General features: G+C 42.7%; 1 protein-coding gene across 3 annotated transcripts in view; it reads right to left on the minus strand.

Annotated features, from left to right (window-relative positions):
* Window positions 1-22,708, minus strand: part of WWP2 (WW domain containing E3 ubiquitin protein ligase 2) — a 145,721-nt gene that overhangs the window by 44,401 nt on the left and 78,612 nt on the right. For all 3 annotated transcript variants that reach the window (XM_027119422.1, XM_027119423.1, XM_027119424.1), the window contains exons 7-8: window positions 16,663-16,784; window positions 4,450-4,660 (exon numbers count right to left, since the gene is read on the minus strand). In XM_027119422.1, the coding sequence (XP_026975223.1) occupies window positions 4,450-4,660; window positions 16,663-16,784 (333 nt within the window). The remainder of the gene's footprint in view (window positions 1-4,449; window positions 4,661-16,662; window positions 16,785-22,708) is intronic.

Consider the following 22,708-nt stretch of genomic DNA (forward strand, 5'->3'; position numbering starts at 1 on the left):
AAACAAGGACTAGTTCTTTACAGACAGTTTCAGAAGCACTGCTTTAAAACTCCTTGGGTAAGGATCTTTGGCTAGCGCCAAAATTGAGTTTGGAATGAAATTCAGTGGCAGCAGCTGTTTTATAACTTAGCAGAAAAGCTGCAAATTCCAACGTCTCTTAAAGTGTCTCTACAAAGAAAACATCAAAGAACTCTTACCAGGTTGTCATCCTTGATAGTGTGTCAAGGACCACCTGGAAAAAGGACCTCTGGGTCTCCATTACTGGGCCTGGGGGTAGGGGAAGATGGCAAATCAAACAGATCCAGAAAACACCCTCCTCAATTATTTCTACTCTGAGGCAGGAAACGGCCAGGGCAGCCAATGACTGCAAGAGGAGAGGGATGGTGTGAAGTGGCAGTGCTGAGGTAAGTCGGCAGAGTCCAAACACAACGGCCTCCCTTATGTAAGAAACCACAGCACAGCGCGGGCTGCCAGGGTGAAATAATGTGCCTCTGTGTGAGAGGGCCTGGGCGAGCTGCAGAGCCTGGGACGCACTTGGAGTTTATCTAAGCCATGTACACACGGTCTGTTAATGAGCATTTGGTCCCCAAAGTGGGCTCCCTGCTGATAAAAACCAGATGCAGGGCCAGCTGATCAAAGTGGCCTCCCTCCCCACTGCCCACTGCCCGGACCACTATCTCACCATGTCTCCCGAGCCTTCCTGGCAGGCACCCCCTCCTTTAACGGACATTTGCCAGCTGAAAACACCATGCCCTTCCAACTAGCTTCTTTCGTGCTAATTAAATTAAAAGGTAGGGAAAGCAGGAGGGTTTGGAGACAGGGAGAGAGAGGAAAGAGATAAAGGGTGTTCTATTTGGATTTATGTGGCCCAGTTTTCGGTGGCCGTCGGTCACTAAAACACACAGACAGACGTGACATCTTTATGTCCAGTCTCATCTGCTGCAAGTTTTAGAAAGGCAATGCAGCAACTGGAAAAATAAGCCCTTGGGATCCCCAAATGAACTGTGCCCGATCCCTCTGTAAAGGAGATTGAGAAGGTAAGGTTAGAAAGAGACAAAGTCAGCTGGATGCCATGAAAAAGCAGTCTAGCATGGCTCAGAAATGCCTTAGCAAAGGGGAGACAAGGTTCACAGTGTCTCCCAGGGCATGAGGACCCCTAGTGAGCAGGGAAGAGCATCCTGACCCTGTGAGAGATTCATACTTGAACCCAAAGCCAGACAACCTAGCCTAGTTAGTAACCCCTTAGGGTCTTGTTCTTGGGAAGAAAATGCAGTATTCCTGTCATAGTTCCTCTTTATTTGAGGCATCAAAGAAGCAGAAAACATTCATCCAGGTGGAGAAAAAAAAAAAAAAAGATGGCATTTAAATCGATTCATTAATTCACTACAAGTATGTCTTGGGGGCCGACTTTGCGCCAGGCTTCTTGCCATCTTGGCGTTTACAGCCCAGCAGGGCAGAGAGACGCAAAACATGCAATTACACGTGTGAGAAGTTATAGTACACAGGGTGGTCTGACCTTGTCTACCAGGGATAGAGGAAGGATTCCCAGAGGAAGTGCTGATTAATCTGAGACTTGAAGATGGATAGAAAGTAATGGACAAAATTGTGAGGAAGGTTTCAGAAAGGGTAACCGGCATGGCAGAGGGTCCCAAATCCAGAGAAAGGGTGGTACATCTGTCAAACTAAAATAAGTTACAGCTACAGCTTAGAGAGCAAAGCAAAGAATGTCTTCCATGGAAGGCCTGAGGGGTAGATGAGGTCCTACACTGCAGGACTTTTTAGGTCTTATTAAGATTTGAGAATTTATCCCTAAAGACAATAGGAAGCCATTGCAGCATTCTAAGTGGTGAAATGTCATGCTCGGAGTTTTATTTAAAAAGGTTAAAAGTGGTCCCCTGACTCCTGAATGCAAGATACCAGAAATAACAAATGTCGTATATCAACGCATATACGTGGAATCTAGAAAATGGTACAGATGCACCTATTTGCAAAGCAGAAATAGAGACACAGATGTAGAGAACAAACATATGGATACCAAGGGGGGAAAGGCGGGGGTGGGGTGAACTGGGAGATTGGGATTGACATATACACACTACTATGTATAAAATAGGTAACTAACGAGAACCTGCTGTATAGCACAGAGACCTCTACCCCATGCTCTGTGGTGACCTAAATGGGAAGGAAAGCCAAAAAAGAGGGGATATATGTATGCATATAGCTGATTCATTTCGCTGTACTGCAGAAACTAGCACAACACTGTAAAGCATCTATACCCCAATTAAATAAAAAATTTTTTTAATAAAAATAAAATAAAATAATTTCAGAAAAGTTAAAAAAAAAAAAAGATACCAAGAAAAGAGGAATAACTCATCTTGTCTGAATCTCCTAAACTTGTAAATAAGCTAGGGCGGGGACGGTAGGTCTGTGAATTGGAAGGCTCACAGTGGAAAGTGCGCCCTTTCTGGCTTGCTGTCACAGAGCCGAGAACTGAAAGCCTGCCATCCTCACCGCCACACACTCAGCAGTGCCGTTGGCAATCTCCAGGCCCTGAGACAGCCCGCAAAGTACCGGAGCTTCCAGTGGGCACCTGGATGTCCGTCTGGGCTGGAAAACTGGGTCTCGGTACCCTTCTCTGGACCATGATACATGTTCAGGTGGGGAGTGGCCTCCCCAGACCCACACACGGGGCCTCATCCCATTCTAAACGCTCCACGGAGAAGATGCTGTTCAAACTGTACTCAGGAAAAGCGTTTCAGCCTCTGGTTGGGCGGGGGTGGGGGGTAGGAGAACAGGCTGCTCAATCGCCAGATGCAGAATAAAGGGTGTTTTCAAGGCCTGGAGTTTTCCAGCTGCCTGGAAACAGGAAGAGCCCAATCCAGGAGAACAGTAACCCTCACACACGCCCTACATAAAGACAAGTTGAGCCATTAGCCCTAATTGCCTGTGACTGACACCGGGAGTGAAGCCCGCCCTCCAGGCATTTGCTCAGCGCAAAGCAAACAAACAGCTCCTGGAGCACCCGGGCAGCCATTTTCTCTCCTTTCTGCCAAAATGATTCTGCCCTGCTCCCCCCAAATTATATACAGATTTCAAATTATAAACCAAACAAAGGTCTTTCAAGTATTCCTTACCACGTAAGAAAGAGAAAAAAAAAAAAAAAAAGAACGCCTCTGTAGGGAGGAGTTACACACAAGCAATTGCTTATGAATCTTTTCACAAAATCAAAAACTTCACAGAAGACTTTTTGGAGCCACCTCTCAATACCCCCAACTCTCTCCGGGTTTGAGGTATTAAAAGCTATTTGCAATACTTTTCACGCGTTCATTGTGTTTTATTAAGAAACATAAGTTAAGTTGTGTGCCAAATGCTGGGGATCGCAAATGCCTTCGGATTTAGGATTTTTTGCTTAAACAACTGGGTTTTCTAAAGTGGTTTAAGAACAATACAGAATGTTATACATCAAGCAAGAGACCATCCATCCTTCCCTTTTCCTTTGTGAATCAGCCCCACACCACCACCACTGGCCAGACCATGGTGACTGTGGTGATACGGACATTGGTTTCCTCAGTACCAACTGATAAACAGGATGGGCATTGGGACCACAACGGGACTGGCCCTGAAAGTGATCAGTAGTCCTTAGAGAAGACTCTGTTTCCCAGTTCAGAACTGTTCTGTTCCTTTATGCTTCCTTCACACCCACTTAAAAAATATCATTCACCAGGTAAAACACCCACCATTGGGTGAGGGCTGTCTTATCTGAGTCCCTTAACTTCCTGGGGAGATAGATATGCATGATTATTACCTCCACCTTACCGAGATGGTAAGTCACGCAGGCAAAGTCATAAAGGGTTGAGTGGGGAGTTAAACCTAGATCTACTTGATTCCCAGGTCCATGCTTTTAATCTCCACTTGCTTTTGGCCTGCTGGGGCCATCTTCTTGTCATTCAAGGTCTTCAGCATCAGATTTAGTTCTGAACTAAAGGGAGGCTCCAAGAAAACCAGGAGCCCGAGCTAACGTCAGCCCCGGCCATGGGAATAACATACAGTAATATTCAGAGCCTGAAGTCCTCCATGGGCCATTGAGATAAAATGCAAGGGAGAAAAGCTGTTTTCTAGGCAGGATCTAGGCAAATCCAGTGATGCTGGAGGGCAAAATGAGCTCCTTGTTCCATAAAAGCCACATTCTTTGAGTCAAGCTGTGCATTTCAAGTCACGGTATAAGGTACCATTGATTCTGCCCTAGATGGTTTAGATCCTTTTCAAGATTTATGCAGAACGAGCAGTTCTCCCACACCTCCCTTGTTCCTATGCATGGCAGCCTCCCCAGAGACTACTAGCCACCAGGTAATAAATAACCACGTTGTTTCTATGCTGGTGAAGGAGCCTCAGTTGTTTTTTATTTCAGGGGGTGGGGAGGGAGGTGCTGCTGTGGGACAGAAGGCTACTCACCCAGCAGGCAGAGCATCAGGGGCTTGGGCAGCCGCTGGGAGCTGCTGGGTGCCCGAAGTGCTGGGCTCCTCTCCTTCCTCCGGCGTGGCCGTGGCAGGGAGAGTCGCGGTGGCGGGGTTGGGGACCGCACTCGATGCCGCAGCAGGCGGGGACACCACAGCAACAGCGGAGGGTGCTTCAGGGTCAGTGGCTGCAGTGGGTTCGTCATTCACTGAAAATACAGGAACCGTAGTTTAGAGATCAACTCAGCGTTGTGTTCACATTCACCAGGTTTCTCGCTTGACATGGTAACACAGTACCTACAAGGTGACTGTACATGTTACCTGGTGACGGCAAAAAGTTTTACAGAACATAACTTTGGAAAGGACAGCAAGTCAGTGAGGGCCTGCCGGAAGAACAGTGGGAGATGGAGCTGAAATAAATGGATTATTAAATATTACCTCTTTTATATAACTTCACTAAATTTTTCTAACATGCCATGGTTACGTTTACAGCGATAAAAGAGTAGCAGAAAAAATAATGTACCAGCACTAATGTACCAGCACTAACTAATGTTAGTGCTACATGGAGCAAGGCCAAAGCCAAGTTCATAGGGTTGTATACTTTTCTTTGTCACTTGTCTGCTGGGCACAAATAGCACCTTCCTTCAAAAAGCTCCATACACACTAAGAGGTAGAAAACTTCCAATAATGTGCTTTTTCTTTTAAAGGCTCGTGCTCAAAGTGGGGGGCAAGGATTAACACCCTAGACGGAAAAGATGGGGCTGTGAGAGAAGGGACTTGTCTCCAAGGTAACAATAGACAAAGAGACAGAAGTGAAATAAGCTGATTCCTGAGTCTCCTCATTTTTCCATTCCTTTGATGATCACTCATGTTCACGAGGATCCCAAGGCACTGCAATATCCTCTCACTCAGAAAGGGATCAAACGCGGTTTCAAAGAATTAAAATTCTTTGAAAACGGATAAGCCATAAACAGAGAATTTTCTACATATGTGATTGCATGTGTGTACATTTACACTGGAATTTCGTAGGAAAACCCCTTGGTTTAGCCTCATCTTCCTAATTCAGAAACTCTTTTTGCAGTTCCCCTAACAAATGGCTATCCAGATTGAACATTTCTTCTGACAAACACCTTGCTACAGAGCCATTCCACTGTTGAACACATGTAGCTGCCAGAAAGATTTTTCTTATGTTAAGCTGAATTCCACTAGATGGTTTTAGTCCCCACACCCCAAGCAATACGAAATAAGTATCCGGCCATCCTGTTTCTCATTCACCCTCTCTATTCCAGTAAAAGGCCTACTATTTCTTTAATGTCTCTAGGTTATTCCTCTCTTCTTATGATCTGGCTGCCCTCTTGTAGATATTTTCTTCTATTGCCTCCCATTTCTAAATAATGGTATCATGAACTGAACATAATAAACAAGATACCATCAGACCAGCAGAGTCAGATTTCCAATATAAATGATATTAGTTATATTTATAGAACACCAGTTATATTTATAGAACACCAGAATGCCAGCCAAAGTACACATCATTGCTTTTTGGATTATCTCATTTAAGCCTCATACACAAGCCCATTTTACAGTTGAGGAAACTGAAGCTCGAAGAGGTTAAATAACCTGCCAAGGTCACAGGGCACCTAATTCACACCCCTGCTGTCTGCCTCCAGAGCCTGAACCCTCATTCACTACACTCTACTTCTCCCTCTCTGCGCATCCTCTAATGCAGCCCGGGATTATAATAACTCAGAAGCAACCACATGAGCCTGTCGGCTGACGTGAGACTGGTGGTCAGCTGAAACTAAAATTTCTTCACATGAGATGATGCCAAGCTTGATCTTAACAAACAGCAAGGAGCCTAGGAACTACCTACGATTAGTTTAAATAATCTGCTTTCTCTTCAGCATATGAAATATTGTCTGGCACACAGACTAAATTAGTTGTTTAATAAATGACTATATTTTATGCAACTGATGTTTCCTCAACATAAATGCAAGAATTTTTATTTATATTCCTAGTCTGTCTCGGCTGAGTTAGTAAAACACAACAGATGTCAATTATTTTTATGCAAGTCTATAAATTTTACTCAATTCCAATGAAAAAACCATCATGACATTTATGAGAACTAAATAAATTCATTCTAAAATTTATAAGTAAAACTAAACACAGAAGAATAGCCATAAACATTCTAGAGACGAAGAGTCTTGTGTGCATGGGGTGGGGGAGAGGGGAGGAGATAGTTTTCTAAGGTATTAATTAACCCATATTATAAAGCTACAACAACTAAAACAATGTGGCACTGATATATGAATAGGCAGATGTCGATTAAATAACAAGATAGTTCAGAAACAGAATTAAATACACATTGGAATTAAGGAATTTAGTATATGACAAAGGTGACATCTTAAATTCCTGAAGAAAAGACAGACTATTCAGTAAATGGTACTGTGACAAGTGGGTAGTATATTGGACAAAAACTGAGACATATTCCTACCTCACTCCTTACATCAAAATAAATTCCAAAGAGATCAGAGATTTTGACATAAAAAATGAAATCACAGAGGAACCAAAGAAAATGGAGAACAGTTTTATAATCTCAAAGTGGAAAAGACAGAATCTAAAAGTCATAAAGTATTGATGAATTCAACTACATTAATTTTTTTTTAATCTAAATGGCAAAAAACCACCATAAGCAAAATTAAAATCAAAAGAAAAACAACAAACTGGGAAAGATTATTATCAATTCATATTACAAACCAGGTGCTAATTTCTTTGATATGAAAAAAAGCCTCTACAAAACAGTAAGAAAGGGACTTCCCTGGTGGCGCAGTGCTTAAGAACCCACCTACCAATGCAGGAGACACGGGTTCGAGCCCTGGTCCAGGAAGATCCCACACGCCGTGGAGCAACTGAGCCTGTGCGCCACAACTACTGAGCCTGTGCTCTACAGCCCAACAGCCACAACTACTGAGCCCACGTGTCACAACTACTGAAGCCCACGCGCCTAGAGCCCGTGCTCCACAATAAGAGAAGCCACCGCAATGAGAAGCCCACGCACAGAGATGAAGAGTAGCCCCCACCTCGCCGCAGCTAAAGAAAGCCCACACAGCAATGAAAACCAAACGCAGCCAAAAATAAATTAATTAATAAAAAAAAAACAGTAAGAAAAAGACCAAAAATATGCAGACACTTCACAGTTAAGGAAATACAAATTACCCCTAAACATACGAAAAGATGCTCAACCTCAATTATGAGACCAAAAAATGCAATTTAAGGCTATAATGAAATGCCATTTTTTAACCTACCACACTAGCAAGAGTGAAAAATATTCAACCACACTGATAAGAATGTAAGAAAAACTGGATTTTCACATACTGCTGGTAAGAGGAGAAACTGCTAGAACCTCTGTGGAGTGCAGCTGGGCAATACCAAAAATTTAAATACAATAATTGGGAGGTGGGGGGAAGCTTGGGTGGGTACAGAGAGAGGTCGGGGGGCCTACAGGTGAAATTAAAATGGCCATGAGTCAATAACAGTCAAAGCTGGGTGATGGGTTCATTGTAATATTCCTTTTTACTTTTGTACATATTCAATGTCTGTGGCACAGATGGAGTGTGTACTCCCATCAGGAGAGGCACATAATGTCTGGTCATTTCTCTTTTGCAATGTTAGCAGCCATTGATGATTATTGCCTAAATCCACTAACTGGTAAAGAACCGAAAAATAGTAATATTCTAATTCTATCACGCCTCTAAAGAGAAATTTCCCCTATCAACTATCTGGTTACCTTGAGGTTCAGTTTGTAAAAAAAAGGCAAGAGAATTGCTTGAGTCTTTCCTTTCATTTACCAGTTTTCAGAAGAATGAGTTAATACTCTCATGTTCTCCAAAAACAAACAGTGAACTTTTGCTCTGTTTAAAAATCATTATGAGTTCTTGGATTTAAATATATTTAAAGCATTTCAATCTTTTGTGATTATTGTTCTTATTGAAACTAAAATTGTCCCCATCTTTGGCTGGGGTTAGCAGAAGAGGGAAGGGCCAAAGATCTTCAAGGTGGCTTCAAGTTCTTTGGAAAAAATTCTAAGATAATTAATAAGTGGTAAACTGCAGAACAGCATATATATTGTGCTACCATTTGTGTGTGTATGTTCAACGAATATGCTTGTATATTCAAAGAATATCTTGGAAAGAATCATACGAAACACAACAGTGACTGCCTCTGGGGAGGGAAGGGGAAGCTGGAAGACCAGAATAGGAAGGAGACTTTCTTTACACTGTTTAAGCTTTTATACCTTTAAAGTGTTGACAACATATATGTACTGCCTATTAAAAAATTTTTAATGAAATTTTCAACCAGGAAAGGAACAAAACCAGAGCCCTGTAGCATGCCAGTGGAAAAGACCGCCTAGTCAATACTATTTGGACCTGACCGGTCATGCCGCTGCAAATCTAGTTAGAAGGGTTCCCACCAGGACTGCATCTGTCCACAGAGCTTCCCGAGAGCCTTTGATTCACCAGAGCAGTTCATCTGTTTAAGAGCTTTGTGGTTTCTCGAGTTTAGATTTGGAAACTGAATGTGAAAGCCAGATATCCTAGCGTTGAAACTTTATGTGTCCATGCTTAAACTCTCTGCTCTCAAAGACTCTGTATGTGTGTGCGTACGGGCATACCTCAGAGATATTGCAGGTTTGGTTCCAGACCACCACAATAAAGCAAATATCGCAATAAAGCAAGTTTTTCGGTTTTCTGGTGCGTGTAAGTTTTGTTTATGCTATATTGCAGTCTATTAAGTGTACAATAATAGCATGATATCTTAAAATACAGTGTATACTTTATTGCTAAAATGCTAACCATCATCTGAGTGAGTTGTAATCTTTTTGCTGGTGGAGGGTTTGAGATATTGCAAGAACTGGGGAATTCTCTGGTGGTCCGGTGGTAAGGACTCCGCACTTTCACTGCCGAGGGCCCAGGTTCAATCCCTGGTCAGGGAACTAAGGTCCCACAAGCCACACGGCATGGCCAAAAAAAAAAGAAACATTGCAAGAGTTACCAAAATATGACACAGAGACACGAAGTGAGCAAATGCTATTGGAAAAATGGTGCCGGCAGATTTGCTTGATGCAGCGTTGCCACAAACCTCCAATTTGTAAAAAAAAAAAAAAAAAGAAGAAGAAGAAGAAAAAATGTAATATCTGTGAAGCACAATAAAGCAAAAAGAGATAAAACAAAGGTATGCCTGTATATACACACATGTTCTTAGAACATAAGGGCTTGAAACCTCAGAAGTAAATCCAAACCATCACAGCTTACAGTCAGAAGAAACCAAAGTTCAGATAATTCAGTTACTGCGTCATGGCCACCCTGGTAAAATAAGTGACAGAGCGCCACACTTGAGCCATGACTTCAAGTAGAGAGAAAAACTGGATTGACAAAGACGAAGAGTTACAATTTCATCATGCCTTAGAAAATTGCTGTATTTTACATTTAAGCTCTATTCAGTATAGCCAGTGTTCTCTATTAATCATAATTATTTGATGTACACAACTTATCTCCCCCAAAACACAGCATCCTTCTTGAGAATGAAGGCAAATTTGTTTTCCTTCATTTTTTGCTACTTCCATTCTCTACCTACTACATTCTTGTCTCCACCCCTTTGCTCACTTCAGCCCTCCTTCCCTAGAGGCTCTCCCCACCACTTCAGCCCAGACGGATCCCTTTGCAGAGCCTACAGCACCTGTGGCCTTGGCTACTCAACCTCGCAGCCCCTGTGACAACTGCTGTGTTGGTACTTGGCTGACTGGGGTTTTTCAGCTTTTTTCCCTGAAACAGACTATAGGGCAGAGGCCTTATTTCATACTTCTTCACACTGTCCTTATTTCATACTTATTCACACTGTCAAAATGGCATTCAATAAATATTGATTGAATAAATACTTGTTTAATAGGCCTAATAATCTAGCAAAAGATATATGAAATAAAACCACCTCACATTTGGGTAACACTATCACTTGCAAAGCAGGTTCTTTTTAAATTTTTTAAATTTTGGAATAGTTTTAAATTTATAGAAAAGTTACAAAGATAGTACAAAGATAGTACAAAGATACTACCTTGCTGAACTAGGGCACATTTGTCAAAACTAAAAACATAACATTAGTATATTACTATTAATTAAATTCTAGAATTTATTTGGATTTCACCAGGTTTTCCACTAATGTCCTTTTACTATTCCAAGATCCAATCCAGGATCCCGTGCTGCTTTTCACAAGTTCGTTCTCATTAGCTCACTTATCCTCCTAATAACCCCATGAGGAAGGTAGTATTATTCCCATTTTACTGAAGGTAAAACTGAGGTTCCCAGAGGTACCACTCAGAGAGGTGCCAAGTAGCAGAACCAGCACTCAAAACCAGAAGACTATTAAACAAAAACAATGGAAGGAGGTGGGAGGAGGAGAAATGAAGATGGCTTAGATGGCTTTCCTGTGTGGGAAAGAAAAGCTGGGTACCAAGATGAGAGGGTAAATGGGATAAGGTGGTAAATGGCTGATTTCTGCAACTGTGGGTATTTCACAAGGTTCCCTCTGTGATGTTGGTTAAACATTCTAACTTTCTGAATCAGATATTCATTCAGGACTAAGACATACTCTAGTCACAGTTGGCAAAAAGAGATCAGGAATTGGAAATTCTTTTTCTTAATCCTAGACAGGCTGCCAGCTCACTGTGTGTTCCAAGATCTTTAGGTGTGTGTGTGGTGTAGCACAGACTCTCACTGGACACACAGGTCTTTTCAGCCCCCTCACTCGGGCATGGAGAAGGCGACTGCCGACAATGGAAGCTTTTTAAACTGAAGATCAGCTCGTAACTTATGATACACGGTAAAGCAGTCGGTATCTCTCACCCGTGAAACCCAAGCAATGCCTTCCAATGCAATCGATCAACTCAGCTCTTCGAGGGAGCAGACCAAAACTAGAAAAATATTTCATAATTAGTATGACACAGGGTGGGTGAGGATTATATTTTTAAAAGCAATTAAATTAGATGGAAAAAAGAAGAAAAACTTAAAAATGGATAAAGCCATACCATGTCACCTGATGGGAAAGTTCAATCTTTCCTTGCTCAATATGTAGATTCATACAGTTTCCACTTACATTCCACCATGCTTCTAAGCATTCAAAGTCTGAAATTTGTTTTGAAAATGTATAAACTATCAAAAAATATCACGGAGAAAAAGCAATAAGGTAGGACTAACCCTTCCAGACATTAGAAAAACATCCTATAACATGTCTATAATCAAAATCACGCAAGACTGGCTCAAAACCAGAAATAAATGGGATAAGTAAAGAGTCCAGAAATGAATACTCACTGCATATAAGAATACAGTAAGTGATAAACACTGAGTAAAACCACAGAAAGAAAAAAAGTAATTAATGTTTACAGGATAACAGGACCCTGCTATAGAGAAAAATTAATTGAAACCCAACTTTCATTATATTTATGAATGTATAGATACAGATAAACCAGTATAATTTCCAGTGGGATATTTTTAACATGAAAAAAAAGTAAAACAGAACATATTTATTCCATCTAGAGACAAGAGAATCTTTTCACTACTGAAGCAAAAGTTAAAATTATAAATATTAAAAAAATGCTCAGGCACAATTTTTTTTAAGTTTTTAACTCCTTTGCTACAAAAACCATAGAAAATGAGACAAAAGGCGAAACAATGATATAGGGGGAAAACTTATAATCATACAAATAACAGATATAACTTGTACCTAGATACTTCACACCCATTAGGACGGCTAGTATGGGAAAAACAAAACAAAACAAAAAAAAAAAAACAGAAAAAAACAAGTGTTGGCAAGGATATTAAAAAATTGGAATGCTCATTCACTGCTGGTGGGAAAAGACAGTACAGCTGTTCTGGAAAACAGTTCGAGGGTTCCTCAAACGCTAAACATAGAATTACCCTATGACCCATCAACTCTACTCCAAGGTATACAGCCAAAAGAATTGAAAGAACACACTCAAACAGATACTTGGACACCCATGTTCACAGCAGCATTCACAATAGCCAAGGAGTGGACACAACCCAAATGTCTATCAACAGATGAATGGATAAATTAAACATGGTAAAAACATACAACAGAATATTATTCAGCCTGAAAAAGGAATGAAACCCTGACCCATGCTACAACATGGATGAATCTTGAAAACATTATGCTAAGTGAAATAAGCCAGGGACAAAAGGTACCTAGAACAAGCAAATTCATACAGACATAAAGCAGAACGAAGGTTACCAGGGGCTGGGGCTGGGGGGTAGGAGGAAGGGAGAATGTTTTTGTGTAAAAGGTACAGAGTTTCAGTTTGGGATGATGAAAAGGTTCTGGAAATGGATAGTGGTAAAGTTGCACAACACTGTGAATGTGCCCAATGCTACTGAATCATACACTTAAAAATGGTTTATATGGTAAATTTTATGTTATGCGCATTTTGCCACAATTTTATTAAAAACCTGTACTTAGACTATATAAATCTCTAAAATAAATATCTATAACTCCATGAGACAAATAACTGAACACCATGAAAAAAGTCGCTTAAGAGAAAAGCAACTGATAATTGTAGAAATGCAATGAGGTTAAACGATGAGGTGGCACCCAATACCTGTTAGCAAAATGACAAACCAGTATTTACAAGGTCAAGGGAAAAATAAACCTCATATGCCATGAGGAAAATTTTACAGTGCCTTGGGATGTATGATTATTTCAAACCTTTTGGAAGGCACTCTGGTAACACACTTTAGATTTTAAAAATTTGCATCCTTTGACTCAAGAACTCCATTCTGGAAGAAACAAAGTTGTATGCAAAGAATGTTTACATCAGGATTTTGTTTTACAAAAGGGAAATACACAAGCACTGCAGAATGGTTATATGAGTTATGGCATATTAACTATGAAATAGTATGAGGCCACTAAAAAAAGGTAAACAAGAAGACCACTGATACATGAACACGTGTAACAAAAATAATGAAATGGAAAAAAGAATACCTATTCACGCTGCATAATTATAACCATATGAAATTATTCTTAAAGACAAAAGCTAACTGAGAGCTTACTATGTCCCAGGCACTGTGCTAGACATGCTACATGTTTTATATAATTTATTCCTTATAACAACGCTATGAGATATATAATCTTGTCCTAATTTTATTAATGAGAAAACTAAGGCCCAACTAGTCCCTGGGTCTTACACACGTGCTATACACCGGGGGCAGAATCTGACTGCAGTCAGTGTGACTCCCCACCTTACATGCATGGAAATCACATTTAAGGGAGGAATGAGTGAGAGATGTAATTTTTTTTTTTGCGGGGGGGGGGGGGGGCGGGTAAAGTTTTCAAGAAAAAATTAGAAAGTAAATCATTGCACACAAGTCCCAATAAAGTGCTATACCATTAGCCTAGTCCTTGATTCCACCACTTCTAAAACTCAGAGATATAATATTTATACAGACAGACCGCCATTCACCTTCTTTTTATAAAAACGGATACTTTACAGTTGTGATGTGAAAAAAACACCTGGAAGTCAGCTCCGTCTTTGCCCCAAATGTCTTTTTCATGCATAGCTGCAGAGCACAGCCAAAAAGCCTTGCTAAATAAATCTTGTATGTCTCTGGAAACGTTTCCTGGAAGCACGGCTCTCTACCACCACCATTTTGGAACTGGTCCTAGCAGTTCGAACAGCAGTATATGGAGATGTCCATATACCTGTATGTCCATACAGGGATGGAGATGTCCTCAATCAGCGCCTCAACCCCCTTCTAGTTTTATGCTACCAAAGAGGGGCGCTTCTGTCTGCTCCCCAAGGAAAGGTGAGATCTTTCTGTACCCCCTGGATAGACATTAAAAAGCCTACAAAGTCCAGGCTGGCTGTGAGCCAAATGTGAACCGTCATCAGAGCAGAAAGGAAACAAGATAGGGGCCAAGCCCTGTATTTTAACAGGCAGAAATCCCTAACATTCAATGACTGTCCTTCACAGACATGTTTGGGAACAGTTTGGGCATTCAGACACAGCACCATAAGACATCTCCAAGGCAGTTTGGGGTTACAGATATTTGGCTTTCGGAAGACGTGGCTGGCACGTGCCTCATCTGCTGAAATACATAATGTTCCTGGAGATAAGGACAATACACAAAGGTACCTAAAAATAAGAGTAGGGGAAACACAGACCTGTTTAAATGTCCAATGAGAGTTACTCAAAGACCATCACCACAGAAAGGCAATTTACCCATAGGCGTTTTTTGGGGTTTTTTTTGCGGGGGGAGGGGTTGTTTTTGCGGGGGGGTTTGGCTGTGCCACGCGGCATGTGGGATCCTAGTTCCCCAACCCGGGATCGAAGCTGCACCCCCTGCATTGGAGGCATGCAGTCCCAACCACAGGACAATCCGGGAAGTCCTACCCATAGTTTTTGTAAGACAAGCAGAGATGGCTGGGGGAGACCAGCATCACAACGATGCAGGCCCCTGGAGGAACAAAGAGGCTGGTATCACACCTGTGGCATCCAGGAAACAACTGGTTCCAAAGCCAGTTCCCCTTGCCCGTTTGTGAACACCGGCCCTCATCTATGAGTGGCTTTTTTATTTCATCACGCCACATGGCTTGTGGGATCTTAGTTCCCGGACCAGGGGTTTAACCTGGGCCCTGGCAGTGAAAGAGCCAAGTCCTAACCACTGGACCACCAGGGAATTCCCACAAGTGACTTATTTGCTTAAGAGAAACATGTTTACTGGTGCTCGCGGAGCTGCATACAGTATTCTGTAACGCAGTCCACAGCCCCCACCTCACTGTCCCCACCACACAAACGGGAAGCCAGGCCACCCCCGGCTTCTGTAACTGGCAGTTCCAGCACTTGCACACGATGGCTGGCAAAGGAGCGCCAGGCAGGCTGAGACAGCTACCGCTTATGCCCCTCACCTCCAGCTCACCCTCGTCCTCAAGCCTCGGGGCGAGCTCGCTAACTCAATTCCTGCAGGCGGGTCCCAAACTCCAGGGAGAAAGTCAGGCCACTGCACACACAGTGAGCCTTGCGGGACACAGGCCACTCCACCCTGCAGTCTGCCGCAGACGACAGTATAGCCAAGCACCCTGAGCTATCAAAGGGGCTCTGCAGCCCTCATGCAGTGCTGCAAGAGAACTAAAAGTCATTAGAAAGTAACCCCAATCGACTTCTCCTGCTCAATAAGTTTGTCACACAAAGGGCAGGAACAGTACCATGGTAACGCTTATGTGAAGAAGCTGTGCTGCTCTGAACTTCCCGTCCTTCCTGCCACACCTCTGTTATCACGAGCATCTACAAAATTATTTCAGTGTCTCTTACTGATTTAAACACCTGCATTTCCCCCACCTCCAGCTTACCAAAGCAAACGCCCGTGTCCCTTCCCCAACTGCCCCAAATTAAGACAAATTACCAAATGACCAGCAGTCACAAAAGATATGACAATCTTCAAGATGTTAAGGAAAAAAACCTTTTTTTTGGTCCCTTCCCCTTTTTAATTCAACACTGTCTGGATGAGACAGAAGGAAAACACGACAAAAATGGATTTGTTCTGAAATAGGTCCTTCTCTTCCCACTTGTGGGGAAGCAGGATCAAGTGCAGAGAGGTTCCATGTGGATGTGGAAGCGCTATCTGCTCTCAAATGGACCAAATACTCTCAGTGGAACAGCCACAGGAGGCCCCCCAGTGGCAGCTGGGCTTTGCTCCTGGTCCAGCATCCCAACCTGCTCAACAGTGCTGCCATCTTCTCTAAGCCAGCTCTTCACAACAATACTTAGTCTTCTTTCTCCCTAGTCTGATTAGTCCCTTAAATTAAGGAAATGAAAAAACGTGTCATGTGTAAGTAAGATATCGCCCCCCCTCGCAAAGAAATCCAATGTTGATAAGAAATGAATTTAAATATCAATACTTTTCATTTCTGTACAAAGGAAGATTTCAGACGAGCACAGTCATGTGGAGAATAACCTTGGCTGTACACACTATGCCAGAGAGAAAAGAAGACGGGTCATGGAAAGACTGACGGATTCAAATTCCATCTTAGTGTGGGAGTCTTCTCTCGCCCACCCTGCATCCTGACACAGCAGGCAGGGTCCCGACTCCATGTGAGAACAAGTTAGAGGCCATGCTTTAGTCTGGGCTGGTGCTCTGCGCTGTCACTCACCTGTGCCATTGGCCAAGCCACTGTGGCTTGGGTTCTTGAGGGGCTGATGCTGCCGGCTGCTAGTACCGGGGCTCTGCTCACCAGTTGCTGTTCTGGCTGAACCACCTGAATGTCTGTGTGTCCTGGGGGTTCAAAATATAAAGCAGACAGATATAAGTCACTGTGAAAAAGACAGAGGTGTGCCCCACCTAACTCACTGTATTCCCTCTCTTGCTATTTATGGGAAATAAGCCCCGTAATAGTCCTTCTGGTCTTTGACTCGACAGAAGCTGGCCCTGAATGGAGAGACCCATGTAAGCTTCCTTCTTGGTAAAAGCACAGAAGGCAACTTTCGGTAAACTTTTCCATTTGAAGTAAACAAATCCAGAGTGAATTTCCCCCACATCTGAAATAACTGGCAAAATATCCCGTGACCATCACATTATTTTTATTGGGCTTGAATGTAAGAAATAAACAAGAATCACTGAACAGGCTACAGATGACATGTTTCTCCCATTGGCCAAAAAAGAGCCCAAAACTTATCCAAATCCATATTCTCTATGGCTAGAAACATGCTTGCCTTGGGAATAAAAGTCAAGGGGCATTAGACAACTGCAACCAATGTGTATGTTGACATGTTTTATCTAGGAAAGGTGATTCAACATCCATGCAAGTAAATGAGGAACAAATGCAGAGAGGGATCTGTACCGCAAGGAAAATGGTGGAATACAGCGGCAGAGGCTCGATCTAACATCTTCAGAGGACACAAGGCAACAGACAGTACATGTTCTCACGGTCCTGTGGTAGCTTGATTTTGTTCACTTGATGGAAATGTCTAAGCTTCCCTGCCTTTCTCAGTTTTGTCAAAGGAGGTTATTCTACTTCCTACTCATTACATACTACTTTTCAACAGTGAGATGATTTAAGTACTACCCAGTGAAGAAAAGACCACCCCTCTCCAGGCAGAGAAACAGAGATCCAGAGAACAATTTACAACCACGGGACTTGGGGCAGTGACAATACCACCAACAATAAACGTGAAAACAATGACTATGGAAGAATTTAATATTCATTGAGCTGGAATATTAAGTTCCAGGTACCTGTGGTGTGCTGTGCACTTTGCATATATTATCTCATTTAACCTGGCAACCCTAGAGGTGGCTTACTATTATTATGCTCATTTTACAGGTGAAAACAGACACCGAGAAAGTGAGCAATGGAGCAAAGATTCGAATCCAGGTGCTCTAAGGTCAAGAGCCCACGCTCTCTGGTTGGAGGCTGGGGGTGGGAAGCCTGGACTTAAGCTGAATCCCTTCCAGGTTATTCATTGGTCATTTGGTCAATGGCGAGACGAAGACCTCTAACAGAAAGTTCCCAGAAATAGTCACAAATGTAGAAAATAAACTTATAGTTACCAGGGGATAAGCAGGGGAAGGGATAAATTGGAAGACTGGGATTGACACATACACACTACTATATATAAAATAGATAACTAATAAGGACCTACTGTATAATAGCACAGGGAACTCAACTCAATATCCTGTAATGGCCTATATGGGAAAAGAATCTAAAAAAGAGTGGATAGGGACTTCCGTCGTGGTCCAGTGGTTAAGACTTCACCTTCCAATGCAGGGGGTGCAGGTTCGATCCCTGGTCAGGGAGCTAAGATCCCACACGCCTCGGGACCAAAAAACCAAAACATAAAACAGAAACAATATTGTAAGAAATTCAATAAAGACTTTTAAAATGGTCCACATCAAAAATCTTTAAAAAAAAAAAAAAGATGCATATATGTATAACAGATTCACTTTGCTGTACACCTGAAACTAACACAACTTTGTAAATCAACTATACCCCAATAAAATTTTTTAAAAAATAAACAGCAACAATAAGAAAGAAAGAAAGAAAAAAGAAAGAAAGAAAGAAAGAAAAAAAGAAAGGAAGAAAGGAAGGAAGGAAGAAAGGAAGGAAGAAAGAAAGCTCCCCCCACTGGGAGGCTCCATACCCACCAGAACATCTCTGCTGGTGAGACATTCTGGTCCCGTATGTTGGGACAAACTTACAGCGCAACAAACTCAGAGATTCCTGGAGGAATAAGAAGTGCCTCCACTGACTACCTTCTCCAACACGATGAGTATAAACCAAAATGCTAACAGTGATTATCTTTGGACGTTGGGAATATGGATGCCTTTAGTGTTTCCTTTGTGCTTTTCTGGGTTTTTCTGATTTTCTTCATTAAGCATGTCTACTTTTGAGCAAGGAAGAAATACAATTATTTAAAAAGAAAAAATAAAGTTTTTTCTTGGGGCCAGAACTACAAAAAAGAAAAAAAAGAAGAAGAAAAAGAAACCTAGCAAACCCTGGAGCCCTTTGTACCTAAGGCTGCATGGCACTTAAAAATGGATAGAGAGAGTACGACTGAGCTGTGGAAATAAAGATTTAATTTGGACTCTCTTTTTCCGTCTGATTTTTCCCTGAGCTAATTTTATAAATCAAAGCTGTCAATCACACCTCAGTCAAGAAAAATATCTCAGAGTCCCCACTCCATGGGAAGGAATATTAATATTGAGCATTTCACCATAAGTCCTCTTCGAAAGCAGAATGAGTGCAGACTGTTCCAAAGGGAAAGATGGTCGTTAGCCACTGGTGAATGTGCGTATATGTGTTGAGGGCAGAGAGCTTGAGAGAGATCAAATTGGTTAATAGAAGGTTTATTTCAGACAAGAATCCCCTTAAAAGGACAAAAGAAGGGCTTCCCTGGTGGCGCAGTGGTTAAGAATCCGCCTGCCAAGGCAGGGAACACAGGTTCGAGCCTTGGTCCAGGAAAATCCCACATGCCGCGGAGCAACTAAGCCCATGCGCCACAGCTACTGAACCTGCGCTCTACAGCCCACGAGCCACAAATACTGAGCCCGCACGACACAACTACTGAAGCCCGCGTGCCTAGAGCCCATGCTCCGCAACAAGAGAAGCCACTGCAATGAGAAGCCTGTGCACCGCAGCAAAGAGTAGGCCCCGCTCGCTGCAACTAGAGAAAGCCCGCACGCAGCAACAAAGACCCAGTGCAGCCAAAAATAAATTAATTAATTAAAAAAAAAAAAGGACAAAAGAAAAAAAGCCTCTGTGATTTTGTACTCACAGCCCACAGCAGAGGGCTCACCCCTCTGGGCGCAGCAGGCCACAAGGCAGGGGGTCGGGGGGCAGCATAGAAAATGCGACACTCGTTGTGTCACACGCACGGACTCTGACAGGCCCGTGATTCCTTCTAGGTCCTGGGCTCCTTGTCCCTCTGCAGAGCAGCTGGGCGTGACAACAGGGTGGGTCCCATTACTCTCCTAGCCCCTCCCTCCCTTCCCCAAAGGGGCGTGTGGTCAGAGTTGAGAGAGAATACTTTCAGAAATGTTCAACCACTAATGACAGCAGCACACTGAATGACAGGCTGGTGCAGAGCCAGGATTAGCCTGTAAGCCAGGGGCAGCTGGGACCACTTTGTGTGAATTGCCACCTCCCTGCCCGTGGCCCACGGCCACCCAGCTACCCACCCACCCCATACACACACACACACACACACACACACACACACACAAACACCCTTCCCCCAGATTCTTCTCTTGCCCTAAATCTGGAGCTTCCACTGTTCCCCTCTTGAATTACCTTTAAAATAAGACTCTTAGAAGGAAGAGAAGGCCTCAAAGTTTGAGGACAATCTTCTCTTCAGCAGTTTCCTCTCTGGGAGGTCACTCAACCCTTAAAAGATGGGACTGTGTTGTGATTAAAACCTGGCCCAAAAGCTGAAACCACACACCATAAGCCAAAATAGTACCAGGACACAAGCGGGGCGATGGGGTGGAGATGAGCTGGGCCCCACCACAGGCAGCCTGGCTTCGGCTCTGCCAATGACTTCAACCTTGGCCTGATCCCTCCACCACCTTGGGGGCGGGAGGGAGGAGCTATGCAGCCCCTGGGGCAGTCAGAAGAAGGCAGAACGGCAAAATTCCATGAATGGTTTTAAGTCACCTAGTTACAGAGATTCAGCTCTCACTACCCCACGTGCCTCTCAAAATACTGGTGTGAAGTTACCTAAGTTCCTCCCTCAGATCAGAAACTAAGACCCCCCTAAGGAATGCCAGTCAAGGTCAGGGCCCTGGGATTCTCTCTCCACTCTGCAGAAAGAGAACTGATGCAGGTGAGGTCCCCAGGAGAGGGCTCTTGGCTGTCCCTTGCCATTCAAGCTTTGACATTCGTAGCACTGGCCTCAGTCCTCAGCTGACCCTGAGAGCCACAGCCTCCAGTGTTGTGGGACACCCTGCATTGCTCTGCATGAAGGCCAGAGAATTGCATTCAATCATTATCTTCTGAGCACTAGGTCCTGTTCTAGGGCTAGCAACAAAACAGAAAGAGTCGCTGATCTCAAGGAGCTTACATCTTAGTGGAAATGCGGTAATTTGTACTTCTGCTCAGAAACAAATTTGCATCACACCCTACAATGCCAGTGTGTGAGAGAGCCACTTGCCTAGTGAGTGAGCCTGCCTGATAACTCGGCATTGTCACCCAGTGCAGCTTTGCTGCTCATCACATATGTAATAGTTTATGTGGGGTAATTAAACAAAACAAAACTTTGTTTAAATAAAAAAGCCAGCCCTAGCATCAGTAATGCAAATGAAAACAAAATGAAGAGTCAAAAAAAGTGATGGCTCACAGACACGAAAACAAAAATTTTTGCTAAATTAAAAAATGAAATTCTAAATTTGGTGGTCACTCAGAATTTGGGATTGATAAATCTACCACATCCTTTATGAGGAAATGGATTTAAAAAGTAGTCGGTGGCTTCATCAAAATTTAAAACTCCTGCTCTTCCAAAGACACTATCAAGAAAATGAAAAGACAGTCCCTAGACTGGGAAAAATCATTTGCCAGATACCTATCTGATAAAGGATTTATTTCTAGAAAAAAAAAACTCTCAAAACTCAATAATAAAAAGAATAAACCAATAAAAATAATCAAAAGATTTTAAAAGAGAAGATCTACAAACAGCAAATTAGCACATGAAAGATGCTCAACATCATTAGTCATTAGGGAAATACAAATTAAAACGACAATGAGGTACCATCACACAACTGTTAGAATGGACAAAGTAAAAACAAAACAAAACAAACCTAAAAAATCACACACACACAAACAAAAACAAAACAAAAAACCTGCCAGTAACAGTAGTGGTGAGAACACAAAGCACCTGGGACTCTCAAACACTGCTGGAGGGAACACAACGTGGCACCATCGCTTTGGAAAAGAGTTTGGCAGTCTCTTATAAAGTTAGACATGCACTTAGCATACGAACCAACAATCCTATGCCTAGGTATTTACGCAAGAGAAATGAAAACGTTTACGTGAAACCTGTAGGCAAATTATAGTGACTTTATTCATAATTTCCAAAAACATAAACAACCCAAACTGGTGAATGAACAGACAGACTGTGGTACATCCACACAGTGAAATACTACTCAGTAAATAAAGGGATTGAACTACTGATGATGCAACAACATAGATGAATCACAAATGCATTATGCTAAGTGGAAGAAGACAGACACAAAAGGCTACAGAGTATATCCATCCATTTTTATGACATTTAGGAAGAGGTAAAACTGTAGGGAAAGGAAGCAATTAGTATCTGCCAAGAGCTGGAGAAAGAAGTAGGGGCTGACTATAAAGGGGCATGAGGGAACTTCTGGGGGAGATGAAACTTTCAATATCTTGATTATGGTAGTGGTTACCAGACGCTATACTTTTATCAAACTGTACATTGCATAGGGGGCGTTTTATTGTATACCTCCATAAACCTATCTTCATTATTTTAAAAAGCAATTTGTGTGTTTCAGTCACTGCAAAAACAGCTCATCATGGGCTTCCCTGGTGGCGCAGTGGTTGAGAGTCCGCCTGCCAATGCAGGGGACACAGGTTCATGCCTCGGTCCGGGAAGATCTCACATGCCACGGGGTGGCTGGGCCCATGAGCCATGGCCAATGAGCCTGCGCGTCCGGAGCCTGTGCTCCGCAATGGGAGAGGCCAC

This window comes from Aethalodelphis obliquidens, unplaced genomic scaffold (genome assembly GCF_003676395.1).
Source record: "Aethalodelphis obliquidens isolate GAN/ISIS:26980383/991018 unplaced genomic scaffold, ASM367639v1 scaffold20, whole genome shotgun sequence".
Taxonomy (NCBI): domain Eukaryota; kingdom Metazoa; phylum Chordata; class Mammalia; order Artiodactyla; family Delphinidae; genus Aethalodelphis; species Aethalodelphis obliquidens.